The following is a 14577-nucleotide window of genomic DNA, read 5'->3' on the forward strand; positions in this document are numbered from 1 at the left end:
TATTTTGTTTTTGGAGTAGCAAATATAAAATCATTGATTTGTCGTCTCCTCTTCTCCTTCAGAAGGCATCACCTCTGTCCGCTGAGAGTCCGTCGAAGACCGACGGTCCTTTTCCCCAATGTCAGACTCGGGCGCGGCGGGAGGCGGCGTCGGGGACCGTACGTGGATGGCGCGTGGGAGGAGGGGACGACGCTGCAGCTCGGCGAGGGGTACGGCCGTCTGACCTGTGCGGAGCTTGTAGTTTGCGAGGCTGAGGCGGAGTCGAAGGGTCTCTGCTCTCTGGTCATTGTTAGTATTTAGGAGTAGTTTGTTGGTTGGGTTGGTGGACGTACTTGTCTTACTTGTTGCCGCGTTAGGGTTCCTCTTGAGGGTGCTGGTGATGCGGGAGCAGATGTCGATGTACGAGCTACGGTTGTTGTAGCGGCGTCGTGTTCAGTAGCAGCTGTAGCCCACGAAGCGTCGTTGGCAGACGTGTCGAACACAGAACTAACATCAGGACTGTTGCTCCTCTCAGACGCGTCCTACAGAACCCCAATGTTAGCATGTCTTTGTTCTCTTTACGTCATGACATCCATCCTCTGCCAACATACCTCGTCACGTCCTAGACACGCCTTCTTCCCCGCGGGACCAGCTGCCGCCGCGCTCTCCATCTCGAGAAGCCTCTTCCTCCCCTCGATGGCCATCTTGACGGGGCTGATACCGCTGGAGGTGCTCGCCGTGGGGGCTTTGAAAAGCGTCTTTGGGGCCAGCGCGTTGGAGTCGAGGGGAGCGAGCGCGCGTCGCTTGCTAGGTGAACAAGTCTCCATTGCAAACCAGAAAAGATAATAAACACGGGGGTATATAAAAAAAGAATCTTCTTGGCCAAACTATAATTGAAAAGAAGAAGTGGGAGGATTGTCGTCGCGTCTGATGAGGAGCGTGTGTTAGTTGGAGTTAGATTGATTTACTGGGTAAGGTGTAGGTATTTGAATGGGCACATACACGCGGCGGCGATAAGATAAGGATTTTGCTAAGATTTCCAACGAGGGGCGGGCGGCGCTGTCGCGAGTTGGGGAAAATTGACAGGCACGAGACATGGGGGGACGTGTACTGTCTACGCTTTAATTCACTCAATTCCTTGGTCAACGACATGTACTGAAACAAACAAATGCCTAATAAATAAATAAATGATGCATCAACAAATGTGTCACGGCACCATGTCCATCAGGCCCAATTCATCACATCAAACTTTAAAAAACACAATCCATTCGCTCTCAACCTGTCATTAACCATCATCTCGGGCCTCCAAAACTGGCCGTCACGTCCCTCTATTCAACCCTAACCCAGCCTCTTTGGCTGCTGCTCATTCAACGAGGGGGCTCCACAGACACGGTAGGTCGCGTTCCTTCCTCCCAGCACTCTAAATACCAGCCTCGCCCTTATTGACTTATATCCCGATTCAGACTAGCTCATATTGAACACCACCCGCCAGCTGCCCCCAGCCAGTTTGCTACCTAGCACACAATAGGCCTAGCTCGCCGGAGCCGCACGTGCTTCGTGGGGCAGCGGCCCGGATGCAGGAACGGGACCGGCAGCGGGATCTCGTCTCATACCCGGAGCTACGTCCGTCTCGGCACTCGGTCGTGCTTGGCCAGATACGGTTACATCAAACATCAAACAGCAACATCCATACAAACGCACATCACAGCCGCACAAACTGTCATGATAGCAAAACGCTGGGTATCATTTGCTCCAAGCCTATGTATCCCCGGAGCTTCATCACCACCAAACGAATACAAAACATCTAGAATAACCTTGATCAAATCAATCCGGTGACGTGTTCCAACAGCGACCGTCAAGGGAATCCCTCCAACATCGCAAAACATCTGCCTCATCCGCTAACACAAAAACTCCCAATGTGTGTGTGCCTACAGAGCCTTGGCCTGCCCTCAGGCTGGCTCGAGGAAAAACATCCTCAATGCATATTTTTGCCACCTTCCTTTCCTTTCCTCACTCCTTTTCGGTCCTTGCCAACTTCCACCACCCCTTCCTAACTGTTATGCCAGAAACAGTAAAACAAAACAATGCTAAATCATGCCAAATAATAAAACCGAGAAAACATGTCGTCATGCCGGGTGGGTATATAGCCCGAGGCCGTCAAACTCATCATCCCCAATTATTGACCTCGTGTCTTCTTCACTTTCCTTTTCATACACATCTGTCCAAGACCCTTCAAGAAGTTGTCGTTGCCATAAAGTAATGGCTCGGGTCCATCTGGAAAGGCTTCGAAAAGTCCACCTGAACCTCGTCCCAGTCGGGTACCTGTCTTGATGGCTCCATCAACATCGAAGGGTCCAGGCCCGCCTCTTCAAGCACAGCACTCATGTCCAGCTGCTCAGCGTTGCCGTCCAGACTGGTGTTGCCCATGTTCATGTTGAGAAGCATGTCAGGCTCCAGGCTCGCCCAGCCAAGTCCAATGTCGAGGCTTACGCCTTCCGAAATGTCGCTGTTTGGTTCACTGCCCTCCTTGGCCGAATCTGGTGTGTCGTTGGGTGTTGTTGATCGGTAGAGAGTTGGGTCGAAAGTGGCGCCAAAGCCCACTCCCATTCCCTTCTCGAGACCCAGATTCTGCATCAGAGTTTGAGGATCAATCGTCGAGCCGGCCCATGGGTCGTTGACAGTGCTTTCAACAATCTTGTTGTCTGCCGGCTTGGGCGTTGCGCCAGTCTTGTTGCCCGCCTTGTTGTCTTGGGGCTTGCCCATGCTGCTAGCCGATCGTTTCATCCCATCGCCAGACATGGGCGTCGCCGTCATGGTAGCTGGGGTCTGACCCTGCTTGGAGTTGGTCATGCTCATGGGCGGCGCCTCCAGCTTCTCCTTCTTCACAGTACCGTCGGGTTCCAGACCCAAAGCCAAAGCCAGGTTGTCCCGCACGAATCCCATAGGATCCTCATGCGGCTTGGTGTGCTCTTCTTGAATGTGGTTCTGGAGAGCCTGCTCATTAGGGAAGCCAACAGTCGAGTGCTCGCATTCTGGCTCCTTGCAGAGAAGTACCGGCTTGGGGGGTGCCTGAGACTCGGACGCTCTTCGCATATCAGGTGACGATTTCTTGCTGATTTGCGGTGATGGAGTCGCGCCTTGTGGTGTCTGCCCGGTAGTCTTCTGCTTCTTGCGCGCAGGTGGTAGCTGGAGGTTCATGTCCTTGGGAGGCTTTCCGCCGTAGCTGGGGTTGCCGTGAGGTGACAAGGCGCCAAACGCGAAGGATTGGGCCGTAGTCGAAGCGCCTGCTGCTTGGCCGGACTTGTTGCCACCCTTAGGGGCGGTAGCCTGAGCCTGCGAGTTTCTGCGCAGATTCTCAGCATTCAAGGCAGCTGGTTGGGCTCCTTGAGTCTGCTGTGCCTGTTGCGGCTGCTGTGTCTGCTGTTGTTGCTGCTGAGGCGCTGGCTGTTGCTGCTGAGCAAGGCGGGCGTTCTGGGCCTGGGGAGTACCCTGCTGCTGTGCCTGTTGTGCCTGTTGCGCCTGCTGCTGCCGCTGCATCTCACCATACTTTTGAGATGCGTAGACGCTAGCCGCGAGATCCTTGGCCATACTCTCGAGCATCGCCCGAGCCTGGTCGATCTCAGCACACCGAATGCTGAATGTGTCCTTGAGCACCTTCATCTGTTCACCGTCCGCAAACTGTTTCATGATCCGCCATCGCTGAATCGAGTTAGCATAATCCTTTACACAAGGGTTTTTAGAACTTACTGTTCGGAAGAACATCCTGGCACGCGCCTCATCGCGAGTGACGCTATACCACTTGCGCAGCCCACGGCCAATCTTATTCATGTCGAGCACAATCCTTTGTAGTCTGCTCGCCGTCTCAGCATGCTCCTGAGGCGACATGGGGATATCGGTCAGGGGCTCCTGCAACGCCTGCCGCTGTTCCTCTTGTCCAATTGCCTTGAGGCGCTCCATCTCATCCTGGTTGCCCATCCTGTTCGCCATCTGCATTCTCATCAATTGCTCGTACTTGGCCCTTTGTTCTGGTGAGAGCGAGGCAAGGTTCGGGATTTGCTTTGGTCCCTGTTGTTGCTGCTGCTGGGGCATTTGCTGTTGTTGGTTCGGCTGAGACGCAGGTCTGGTCGGTGCTGGCTTGGCGGGTTCAGGAACGTCGGCATTCTCGTCGTTGCTGGGTCGCTTCAAGTTCTTTGGGGCTGATGCCGGTGATGGATTGGGAGGCTGGGCCCGGTTGTTGGCCGGTTGCTGTCGAGGACCTCGTGTCTGTTCGGGGGTCGCGCTCGGCTGCCTCTGACCGGTTGTGTGAGGAGTAGCATTCTGTCCCATATCTGGCACCTGCATGTTCTGGGGTTGTGGAGTCTGAGTGGGCTGTGGCGGCTGCTGAATTTGCATCTGGGCTTGAGGAACACCCATCTGGTTCTGAACAGGTTGCTGGCCTTGACCCTGGGCCTGGTTGCGAGCCGCCTGGGCCTGTGCGTGGGCTTGAGCTTGGGCTTGCGCCTGGTTTCGCAACTGTTGCTGCTGCATCCAAGAATGCTTCTTCATCTGGATGACCATCGCACGCAGCTGTTCGTCAGGGATGTTGGCCAGGGTTGGTCTTTGGCTCCGAACTTGCGCAAGGTCCTGAGCAGTGGCCTGAAGCAACTGGGGTGGAACGTTCATGGCCACCTGCTGCCGCATCCCCTGTAGACCATTTGGTCCAACTCCACCAGGATTCTGCATGCCAGGGTTCGCATTATTAGGCTGGCCGGGCTGCGGTTGCTGTTGTGCCTGCGGCTGGTTTGCTTGTTGCTGCTGCTGCAGCTGCAACTGCTGTTGAGGTTGAGGCTGCTGCTGTTGCGGCTGGGGTTGGTGTTGTTGCTGAGGCTGGGGCTGGGGCTGAGGCTGCTGCTGCGGTTGCTGTTGCTGTGGCATCATGTTATTGCGCCTCTGGAGGATGAGCTGGAACTGCCTCTGTTGCACAGTCGCCAGCTGGTTGCGAACATTTTGACCAACATTGTTCTGGTTGAGCCACATCTTAAGTTGCCCCCACTTCTTGACCTCAGGAGGAACTTGGTTCAGATGTTGTAGAACTTGAGGCGGCAAATCCATTGTGTCCATCATGGCGATCGCCTGTGGGTTCTGGATACGCATTGGCATCTGTGGCTGGTTGCCGTTCATCGGGCCACCAGGCTGTTGCATGCCGACAGGCATTTGCCCACCCATGTTGGGGTTCATCTGGCCCATCTGGCCTGGAGGTCGGTTCTGCATCTGCCCCGGGTTGCCCTGGCCACCGTTCATTGCCATGTTCTCCTGTCGCCGATTCTGCCATCGTTGCATCACCTCGTTGAGCTGATCCGGAGCCAAACCGCTGATGGTCGCACGCTGTTCTTGTGAAAGATTGGCGAGCATGTTCTGGAAGGCCTGGTTGTTTGGTCTCTGAGCTCCCTGGTTGAACCGTTGATCACCAAACTGGACGCCAGCCTGGTTGCCCATCGGGTTCATGCCGTTCGGCGGTCGCGAAACAGGAGTGTTGAGGGTATTCATGGCAGGGCTCTGAGAAGGCTGCATGTTTCCACCAACGCCAGCCTGGCCTTGCATCGACTTCATTTGAGCCTGGTTTTGGGACTGAGCGGCCTGGTTCATCTTCATCTGCTGGAGATTCACATTCTGCTGGGGCTGTTGTTGCTGCTGAGGGGGGCGGACACCTTGGTTTGGACCTTGCTGGTTAGGCATGTTCTGGCCCATGGGCTGCGGTGTAGGATTGCGGTTTGATCCGTTGCTCGCAGGTACAACCATCTGACCGTTTTGCTGTGCAATGAGACCATTCATCTGCTGGTCTTTGATACTATCCATGTTAGGAGTGAACGACGTAAAGTCGTTTCCGCCTTGCGCGCCATTCACCCCTTGCTGCTGCCCCTGCTGCTGACCTTGTTGCTGGCCCTGCTGGGGGAGCTGTTGCTGAGGTTGAGACTGGGGCTGCTGGCCTTGTTGATGAAGGGACTTCTGGCTTGCCTGCTGCTGCATCATGACCGCCTGGGGGTTGTTAGGGTTCTGGCCCAAGCCTTGCTGCGGTTGACCTCTCTGCTGCTGTTGCTGCTGCAGTCGGCCCATGTTGTTCTTTAGAATCTGGAAGGCATGGTTTTGATAGAACCAAATTAGTGGATCTTTCCCTTGGGCTTGAAACTCGGCAAGTTGTGCGGGAGTGAGTCCTTTTGAGAGTTGCATCCGGGTAGCGTTCTTCTGTTCTTCAGTGGCATTGCTCATGATCTTCGTTGCAAGCTCGGCAACCTTGGCCTTGTCTTGTGCTGATAATCGCGCCATTTCTTGGGGGAAAGGTTGCGGTCGGTTCTGTCCTCCCGGCATTCCCATCATTTGTTGGTTCGGGCCCATCCCGCGACCTGCTTGGTTCGGCATACCCATGCTTCCCATGTTCATGCCCATCGGCATTTGTTGTTGTTGCTGGGGCATCTGACCGGGCTGGAGCTGGTGTTGCATCGGCTGGAAGCCTTGCTGAGGGCCTTGACCCATTCCGCGTCCCATCTGCATTTGCATCATGGCCTGAGCCTGGGCCTGGGCTTGGGCTTGAGCCTGCGCGTTGGCGTTGAGTTTATTCGTAATGTTGGTTCCGTTGGCCTCTCGTTGCTTGTAGAACTCGACCATCTTGTTGGTCATCTCCCGCTCGTAAGCTTCCTAGAATATCGGTCAATACATTATCCGAGGAAAGATGTTGCCGTCGGCAGGGCGACGAGTTTACCTTTGTCGGGGATTCATGAAACACGCTGCGCTCAAAGTTGCAGCCAAATTCTGCAGCCTTCAGGTGATCGTAACCGTTCATGGCGAGAGCAATGTTGGTGATGCTGGTATCTGTTAGCGGACTCGCGTCCCAAACACGGTATCCAGGCAGACATACAGGTTCATGGTTTTACCAAGACGGTCAAGGACGGTGACATTGGACTGCCAGCATAAACTGGTAAATGGTTGTGTGTGCTGGACCAGGTTCTGGTACACGATCTGCTGGAGTTGAGGGTGAGACCCTTTCCTCATCTGCTGCTGCATCATCTGGCCGGCCCCAGCCATGTGCTGCATGTTGGCCGCCATGGCCGCAGTGGAAGCGATTCGGCGAGATCCAATCTAGGTTTTGTGGTATATGCAGCTCGCGTACGATAGTTCGAGATGAAAAGGTAATTTAGCGGTCGCGGCGGTGGATCGTTGACAGTCAGAAGCCAGATCGCGGCGATGTATGGTTAATGTCGAACAAGGCAGATAGGTGCTGTCGGCCAAGTTTTGAAGTGTGGTCTGGTGACGAGGCGGATGGTCGTCTAAAGGGCTGCGGGTTGCCTAGTGGGCTGCAAGGCGGTCCATAAAGAGGCAACCAGTTGTTCGACAAGGCGGCGACCACTTTCAACTCCCAGATGTGAAGGCGTGTCGCGTGTTCGGGGTCGGAGCAGAACTTGGCAAAGAAGCGGGTTCGATCAAGAGCACCAGGTTCGCGATGGGTCGAAGCTTCGCGGCTCGGTACGATCGCGAGGACGATACAGAGTACACAACGGTATGTAGCGAGTTTATGCGAGGCGAGAAGTCGTTAAAACTGTCAACACCTTGCGTGAGCGGTGTTGAAACGTCCAAAGGAGCGAGCGGCGACAGTGGATGTGGGAAGGATTGCGAGGGCGATTCAGCGTCGTGTCGTGTCGAGGCGTGAAAGGTGCGGTGCGTCTTCGTTGGTAAAGATAAAATGGGTCAGGCCGGCTCGCCGCAAGGGTCGTCGTCGGTTTTCTCGTGTCCAACAGGAAAAAGAAGTCGAAAGAAGAAGAAAAAAGGTCGACGAAATGGTCGTTCGTCAAACCGTCTGGGGGAAGAGGGGAGTCGCTGGTCGACCCAGAGCGGTGTTGTTTTGGTGGAAAAGGTCGCAAGCGCCTTGGGTTGGGGGTTGAAGGTGGTAATGTGTGGTGTGGAATTTTGGCGGCGCCAGGGCCCCCCTGGTCGAGGCAAGCCAACCTACCTGGGCTGGGAGCTACCTGAGGTACCTGTACCTGTACTCGGTAGCCGTACCTCTCTAGCCTGTAGGCGGAAATTCTTGGGGCCCAGGGTCAGGGCGACTGCCGAGTTGGAGCAGGATGGGTGGAGTGTCTGTCGCAAGCAAAGGTCCCTCCCTCCTGGGGCAAGAAATGAAGTATCCGTGGGTAATGATCACAAACAAAAAAAAAAGGTGGACGAGATAATGATGGATCCAACGAGAAGCGAGAGAGCTTCGCGTGTATGCCGATAATTGAGATTGACGCGGGGAGAGCGAGCGATAGAGGGAAAAGAGTTGAGGGGGAGAAAGTGAATGTCAGCGGACGTGGACGTGGGAGGAGGAAAGCAAGATGAGATCAACTGGGCCACAAGCTGCTGCGGCAGACGTGTAAATCCAGGCACGAGACGCCCCGTTTGGCCCGGTGTCTGCCAGCCGGCGAGAGGACAGGAAATGTAGCAGTTTCGGTGCAACTACTTCTATCTAATCTACCAAACTTTGCACTTTCAAGTTGCTGCTTGATTCCTTGGATTCGAGTTCGAGTCTCTTGACACGAGCTGGGAGACACCGGTCGGTATGAATGGATCGAGGTCAAACAAAGTAGAGTGGACTTCCAGTGTGGATAAGGCACCTGGGCAGAGTCGCGCTAGACCAGAAGAGACGACGGGGCGTGTCGGCAGGGCGCCTGGGCCTGAGCCTAGAGGCCGCCTAGCCCTGAAATGGTACCCACGCAGTACATGGATCTCATTCACTTGAGGTGCGCTTCTTCTCCTCGTCCTCCTCCGCCACACACTGCCTGCGCAACACGCTGCGAGTGTTGAAAATACATCTAGGATTGATTGCCTCACTCTCCTGCTGCCTATCTACCTACATACGTAACCGTACAGCAATGCCCGGCTGGGCAGTTGTTTGTGCTACCGTCAGGACATTAGATCCATTGCTCGCCCACGCATCGCCCGGACTCTATTACAGTGCAAGTGCAGTAAGGGTCCCTCCCTGCTTCCTTGCTTCTCCAGCCCAGTGTGGCCGGTTTGTGTGGCGACCCCTCCTCCTCTCGATCAAGGTTGAGGCGGTGGCCGCATGGGCTGGCGTCCATCCGTCGTTGGACGGCCGCTAGAAGTACTGTATCCGTGTGTGCTCGAGTCTCATACCGACCGCCTGCGTTCCTCTTTTTGCTGCTGCTCTTGCTGGCGGCCCGTCTGTTATGGCACTGCACGGTACCCTACCCCATTCATGTCCGTCATGTCTGTCTGGGGTTGGCGACAGCTGAAACGAAATACTCCCAACATCAAAGTGTCACGTTTGATTCGAACATCCTAGATATGTACGGCGCACGGCCTGGCGGAGAGGAACAGAGTTGACCAAGCTCCTCCAAAGGGGGGGCAAGCTGCTGGCGCTGGCTGACGGGCTTGGGCAGGTTCATTTCGCCCTCGAGTTGTTTGATGAGGGCAGATCGAGTGCCTGTATTATTGGGCGGACCCTGATATCTGGCGCCCTCGAGCTCGAGGGGCAGCCCAGAACGAAATCGACAGGATCGTCTAGAGAAGGACAGTTTAAGCTAGAGGATGACTTGACCACCCAGGCGAATCAGCCGCCGTCAGACAGTTTCGTTGCTGGAGTCAGCTTGTCTATCCAAATTCGCAAACGTGACACGCTTCCAAACGCACAAAGAAGCACGAACAAAGCACCACCGTCATTGGCTCGAGTCCAACCCAGGTCGGAGAGAAAGAGGTGTGAGAGCCACCAAAAGAACAGAGCAAAGCAAAAAAAGAGCTGCTTCTGCTGGACGGGGGAGGGAGAAGGGGATCCACGGGGTCCCTGTCGTTTTGAAAGCGCCCCCCTCCCCTCCCACCCCCTAATCCCTGCCTCGAGAAGCCATGGACTGACGACCCTAGGCCCAGGCACGGTACCGGGTACTTGAAGGGTACGAAGTGAGAGTACCGTAATGGATCCATGATCCGCAGGCGCAGTGCTTCTATTTACGCTTCCACGATGGAAGCTGGAGCAGTCTGGTTGGGCATCTCATGAGGCAGGGCAGGACGTCTTGGAACCAGCCGCGGTGGCTTGCCGTTTGAAGCGCTCCTGGCTTCAAGACATACTTACATGCGCTCAACTCGAACGCTGCGAAGCGTGCACATTGGGCCAGGCTCCTGAACGTCTGCTGGTGCAAAGAGTCTGGGTGCATGTAAGGTGGTGGATCTCGATGTACATGGCCTGAAATGTGGTGGTGGGTGGTGGGCTGTCAGTGATGGTGGCTCGTGGACCATCACCTCAGCCCAGCAGGGAATGACTCTCTGGGTGAGTGTGTGTGTCGTTGGGCCAGAGCAAGGTCGTCGATCGAAAAGAGAGATGCACTTCGATTCGCCCCGTTGGGTTGTTCGGAGGTCAGTTTGTAGGGTAGCTCTGCCTTTCCTCTGTACGTACGTCCAATGCTGCGCAGGGCAGGGCAGGGCAGGGCATGGAGAGTTGTCACCTCCTCAGGTGTTTGCTCGACCGCAGCAGGGGTCCTCGACCAGGATCTCCCACTCTCACACGCACGCACGCACGCATCAGCAACGTCGACAACACGACGACACACGGTCAAGACATGTTCCAAGCCGAAACAAGATCTCCCATAAAGACTCGGCGGTTTGGCTACCACCCCTTGGACAGTCTCGAGATAAGAACAAGAAGTCACAATGGAACAAAGAAAAAGATGACGGCGGCACGGGGAGGGGGGCGAAGAGTTTCCGGTGAATGAATGACACTCTGGTTCCTTGAAAGAGAATGGATGCGGAGCTGCCACGAGGCACAAGATGTCATCGTCACACACACTCTTCTCACTCACACAGAGCACCGACCTGAACTCTACTGCTCCCCCTAATCATTGACAAGATCGGGACTGGGTTGAGTTTCGTTCGTTGTGTAATTCTCACCCCAGAAAGCAGACGCCACCAGTTCATGTCTGGTAAAAGAGCAGTAGAAGACAACCGAAGTAGAAAAAAAAAAATACGTTGGGCAGAGGAAATTGGGGCAACTGGCTCTTCCCGCCCTTCCCTTGGGGAGCGCGCAGACGGGCTGTCCCATCCATGTCCACCCTATCCATCCATGCCGACATAGTGTAATCCCTGCACACGCCATCTGGGATAATGACCCAGTCCGCTCACACCTCCAGGCGCGCTCAAAGAGACACGACAACGGATACTGGCTGGACAAGTATGGGCGCAAGTGTTTAGAGGTGGTAGATGGGGTGTTTGCCACAGGCTCCAGCGCTTACAAAAGAGCAATTCTTCTCTGAGCGTTGCGCTTCCTACGCGCGACAAGAAATCTACACTTTTGAACACAACATTCATTGCGACACTTCACCACCGGAAGGCGGGTCCTTTCTCGTCCACACACCCATGCGACCCCCGGTCAGGCTCGCTCAATGCCGTCACCACCGCTCTCTCTGGCTCGAGGGAATTGACTTGCCCCTAGCCGGGCCTAGTGCCAATGCTGCCGCCGCGTTAGCCCCAGGTCGATTGGCCAGATGCACAGGAGAATGGCCTATCGAAGGGGTCCCTTCTTTCTCTCTCTCTCGATGGATGCCGTTCCCGTTCCCCTTTGGCATGACACGATAGTGCCCGTCGAAAACACCTCAGGTCGTCGCAGGCATTGTCGCAGATTTAGGCGTGATTCTGGCACTGGAACAGGTATTTGCTCTCAAGAGTAGTAGACCCAGAAGCGCACGAACCCAGTTCCTCGGCATGTCTCTCCCTGGGTCGATATTATGTCTCTGCTCATGGCATGAACGAGCCGATATTGGACTGAGAGTGCCCGAGCTCTCGCGCGTCAGCGGGACCCGACCACTTTGGATCTCGAGCTGGATCTTGGGTGAATCGAAACAAAAGCAGTAGTCTTGATGGATCGATCTGGCCATGGACCAGCTCATCCGTCCGTTCGATTGTGGATCAAATTCACCCCGGGTCCTCCGCAAGCTTCATCATTATCAGGCTGTTCCTCAGCAGGTGGTTCTTTTCCTCAGATTGTGGCAATCACAAGTCATTGATTATCATCCAGTCTTTTGTCCTAGCGCCGAGTCCTTAATCATCCGCCCTAGCATAAGGTCACTAACGTCGACAGACGGTTGCAGCTTAGCTCTGGCTTGGGCGGCGGGATTCAAGTCTCGATCCTCCCGCCGGCGGGTGAAAAAAAGGCAACGGCTTGGTTGTTGGTGGCTGATCTCGATAAAAAGAATGTGACTCGGCCCAGGACTTGTTGCTTGCTACTGGGAACACCCAAGCAAATATGTCGTCTACCCCAGAAAAAATAACTGTTGGTAACCTTGCCAACCAATTACTCTTTTGCCTCGGAATGATTAAATGTTGGGATATATTTTTCTCTTGTTTCTTTTCCCCCGTTCTTCTGCGAGTGATGATCTTCCCACCCTGTTGTGTGGGTATTAGCGCCAAACCGGGTGTTTCCCCCGACTTCACGCATTTGAGACAAGCATCTCACGTATACGGTCCATGTTTCTTCTTGTCAGACAAACAGGCCTCCCGTCTCTTGAGCTGAAGGAGGGTTGATGTAGAACGGAAACTTGCAGATTTCTGCAAGGCACAGCACATTCTGTTTGGTATTCTCGAAGCAAGAGGAAAAAGGAGGCTTGCGTCGAAGATGGTGCCATGACTTGCTGCAATGGTAAAATTGGCAATCTTGACGGGCTTCGTTTTTTTTTAAAAGTTGATTGCCCGTTCAAGGAATTGACAGGCTATTAGACAGTTGATGTGCATGAATGCGCGTCCCTTTTTTCTTTATTTATTGCTTTAAAATGTGTTTGTTCGCGCCGTGTTAGTGCATAGACTTGAAGCATCAACAGTTTCTCGAAATGCACGATTCATGCCCATCATCACATCCATCACAACGCCAAACATGACGCCCCTGCCAGGAACGAAACCTCTCGACCTGTCATAGTACGTATCAGACAAAATGCATGAATCAAGCAGTACAACATCTGGTCAGCCTTCAGCATCACAAAAATGCAGCCTCACAAAGTCCCCAAGCCTCACTTTCTGGGTTCCCTCTCTTCTCCAGACCATGACGATCCCGCTTAGTTCCCGCCCAAACAAAAAAAAAAAAGGGCGGGGCACGCAAACTTGTCGATCAAAAAGTGCGCTCCCGTCCCCTGGATCAACCTCTCTCCATGTACAAAAAGTATCTGTACAAGGTAAAGAAGTGTGGCTGGTGAGATCTGACAGCCCGTTTTTTTTCTCCCCCAATTTTTGGTATGATACCTTTTCAATGTACCTTTGCCTGCCTGGTCGAGGAGCACGAGCACAAAGGGCTTGTTGTTGTCATTGTTACAATAATCGTGGCCATGATCATGAAGCATTTTACGTCCCCTTCAAGGACTTCTTGCCTGATTCAATCCCATCCGGCGCCTCTAGAGTCGCTAATCGTGCCCTTCAGAGGCAATGTCTCACTATCTCTGCCCAGAACAGGAAAACCGATCCCTCCTGTTCCCCTTCTCTCCTCTCCCCTGCAGCAGCAGCAGCAAAGAGTCGCTCACGCTCTCTCTCTCTCTTTCTCAGCCCATCCCGTCCCGTGCGCTTTGACATTGACTCAGGCTTTGCCGTGGGACAGCAAAGCACAGCACACGCATATCCTCCCGTAAAACCCGTCCATGTCTCTTCAATCCTTTTCATTCAATCACCGGACCCTTTCTTCCTCCATGATTGACTTTAATGGACTAGGTAGATCAACGACGCGTCGCCTCATCTCTCCCCGGTCAAACTAACTTGGCCACCGTCCCTCAAAGCCTTGTCCAGGGCGCCCGTCCCGGCCAGCTGGATCGCCTAGTGTCTGGAGCGATATGGGGCCTGGCTTTTCTCCTCGTGGAGAACCATCTCGTTTGGCGTCAGGGAGGCTGCTAGACTAAACCAAACCAACGCCGTTAAACCAACCTATCCCTTTTTTTCTTCCTTCTCTCCCTTGGCCACCTAGATAGATCATCAACTGTGCCTCGGCTAGTTGCTCACCTTGAAACTCTCGCCGTGCTGCTCTTCGACCTTGTGAGAGAGACCCTTGGACTACACTTCTCTCATGCCAAGTCAAATCACGTCAGCCAACCAGGGCAAACGTGGCTGTCACCCACGTTCCGCCTGTCTCCAGGTCAATCTTGATCTTCCATGAAACAACTTTAAACGCCTTCACACGCCTTCGTCTCCATTTCTCCCTCAACTCTCTTGCCCAGACCCGTCAACAAGACAGCATCTAGCAAGTTGACACTGCTGTATTCAACACTGCGCATGAGGTGATGGACGGGGGGGGGGCCCGCGTCTTCGTCTCCCCCGTGATTGCACCCGCAACCGTGGTCCCGACCAGCCGGGAGCCATGGAATGGTGAATGGAATTCCAAACCTCGCCACCCGACAGGGGCAGTTGGCCAGGGCCCTCGAGAGGGACGGGGCTTTCCATCTTTGCGCGTCGCATCTCGTAGAACAGCTCTTCAAGCCTATAGATTTACTACTGGGCGCCTTGGTTCGATCGAGGGCCTCACCCTTTGGGCCGCAACAGGTCGCCGTCATCTTGCATGAAAGGGAAGATCAAGAGACGTTCCCTCTCTCTTGCTCGCAGCGCAGCAAATGC

At 54.4% G+C, this 14577-nt stretch overlaps 2 protein-coding genes across 2 annotated transcripts; both read right to left on the reverse strand.

The window, feature by feature from the left end:
• Nucleotides 1–30: 30 nt before the first annotated feature.
• Nucleotides 31–806, reverse strand: MRS44_003399 (uncharacterized protein; the record flags this gene model as incomplete). Its single annotated transcript, XM_046275371.2, has 3 exons — nt 31–279; nt 333–521; nt 591–806. The coding sequence occupies 3 exons, from the start codon at nt 804–806 to the stop codon at nt 31–33; spliced, it is 654 nt and encodes a 217-aa protein (XP_046137514.1).
• A 1405-nt stretch (nt 807–2211) lies between these two features.
• MRS44_003400 (uncharacterized protein) lies at nt 2212–7047 on the reverse strand (the record flags this gene model as incomplete). Its single annotated transcript, XM_065623196.1, has 4 exons — nt 2212–3678; nt 3727–6651; nt 6716–6818; nt 6872–7047. 4 exons carry the CDS (start codon nt 7045–7047, stop codon nt 2212–2214), a joined length of 4671 nt encoding a protein of 1556 aa, XP_065479268.1.
• Between the last annotated feature and the right edge of the window lie 7530 nt (nt 7048–14577).

Source organism: Fusarium solani, assembly GCF_023522795.1.
Source record: "Fusarium solani strain SB1 chromosome Unknown bctg00000001, whole genome shotgun sequence".
Taxonomy (NCBI): domain Eukaryota; kingdom Fungi; phylum Ascomycota; class Sordariomycetes; order Hypocreales; family Nectriaceae; genus Fusarium; species Fusarium solani.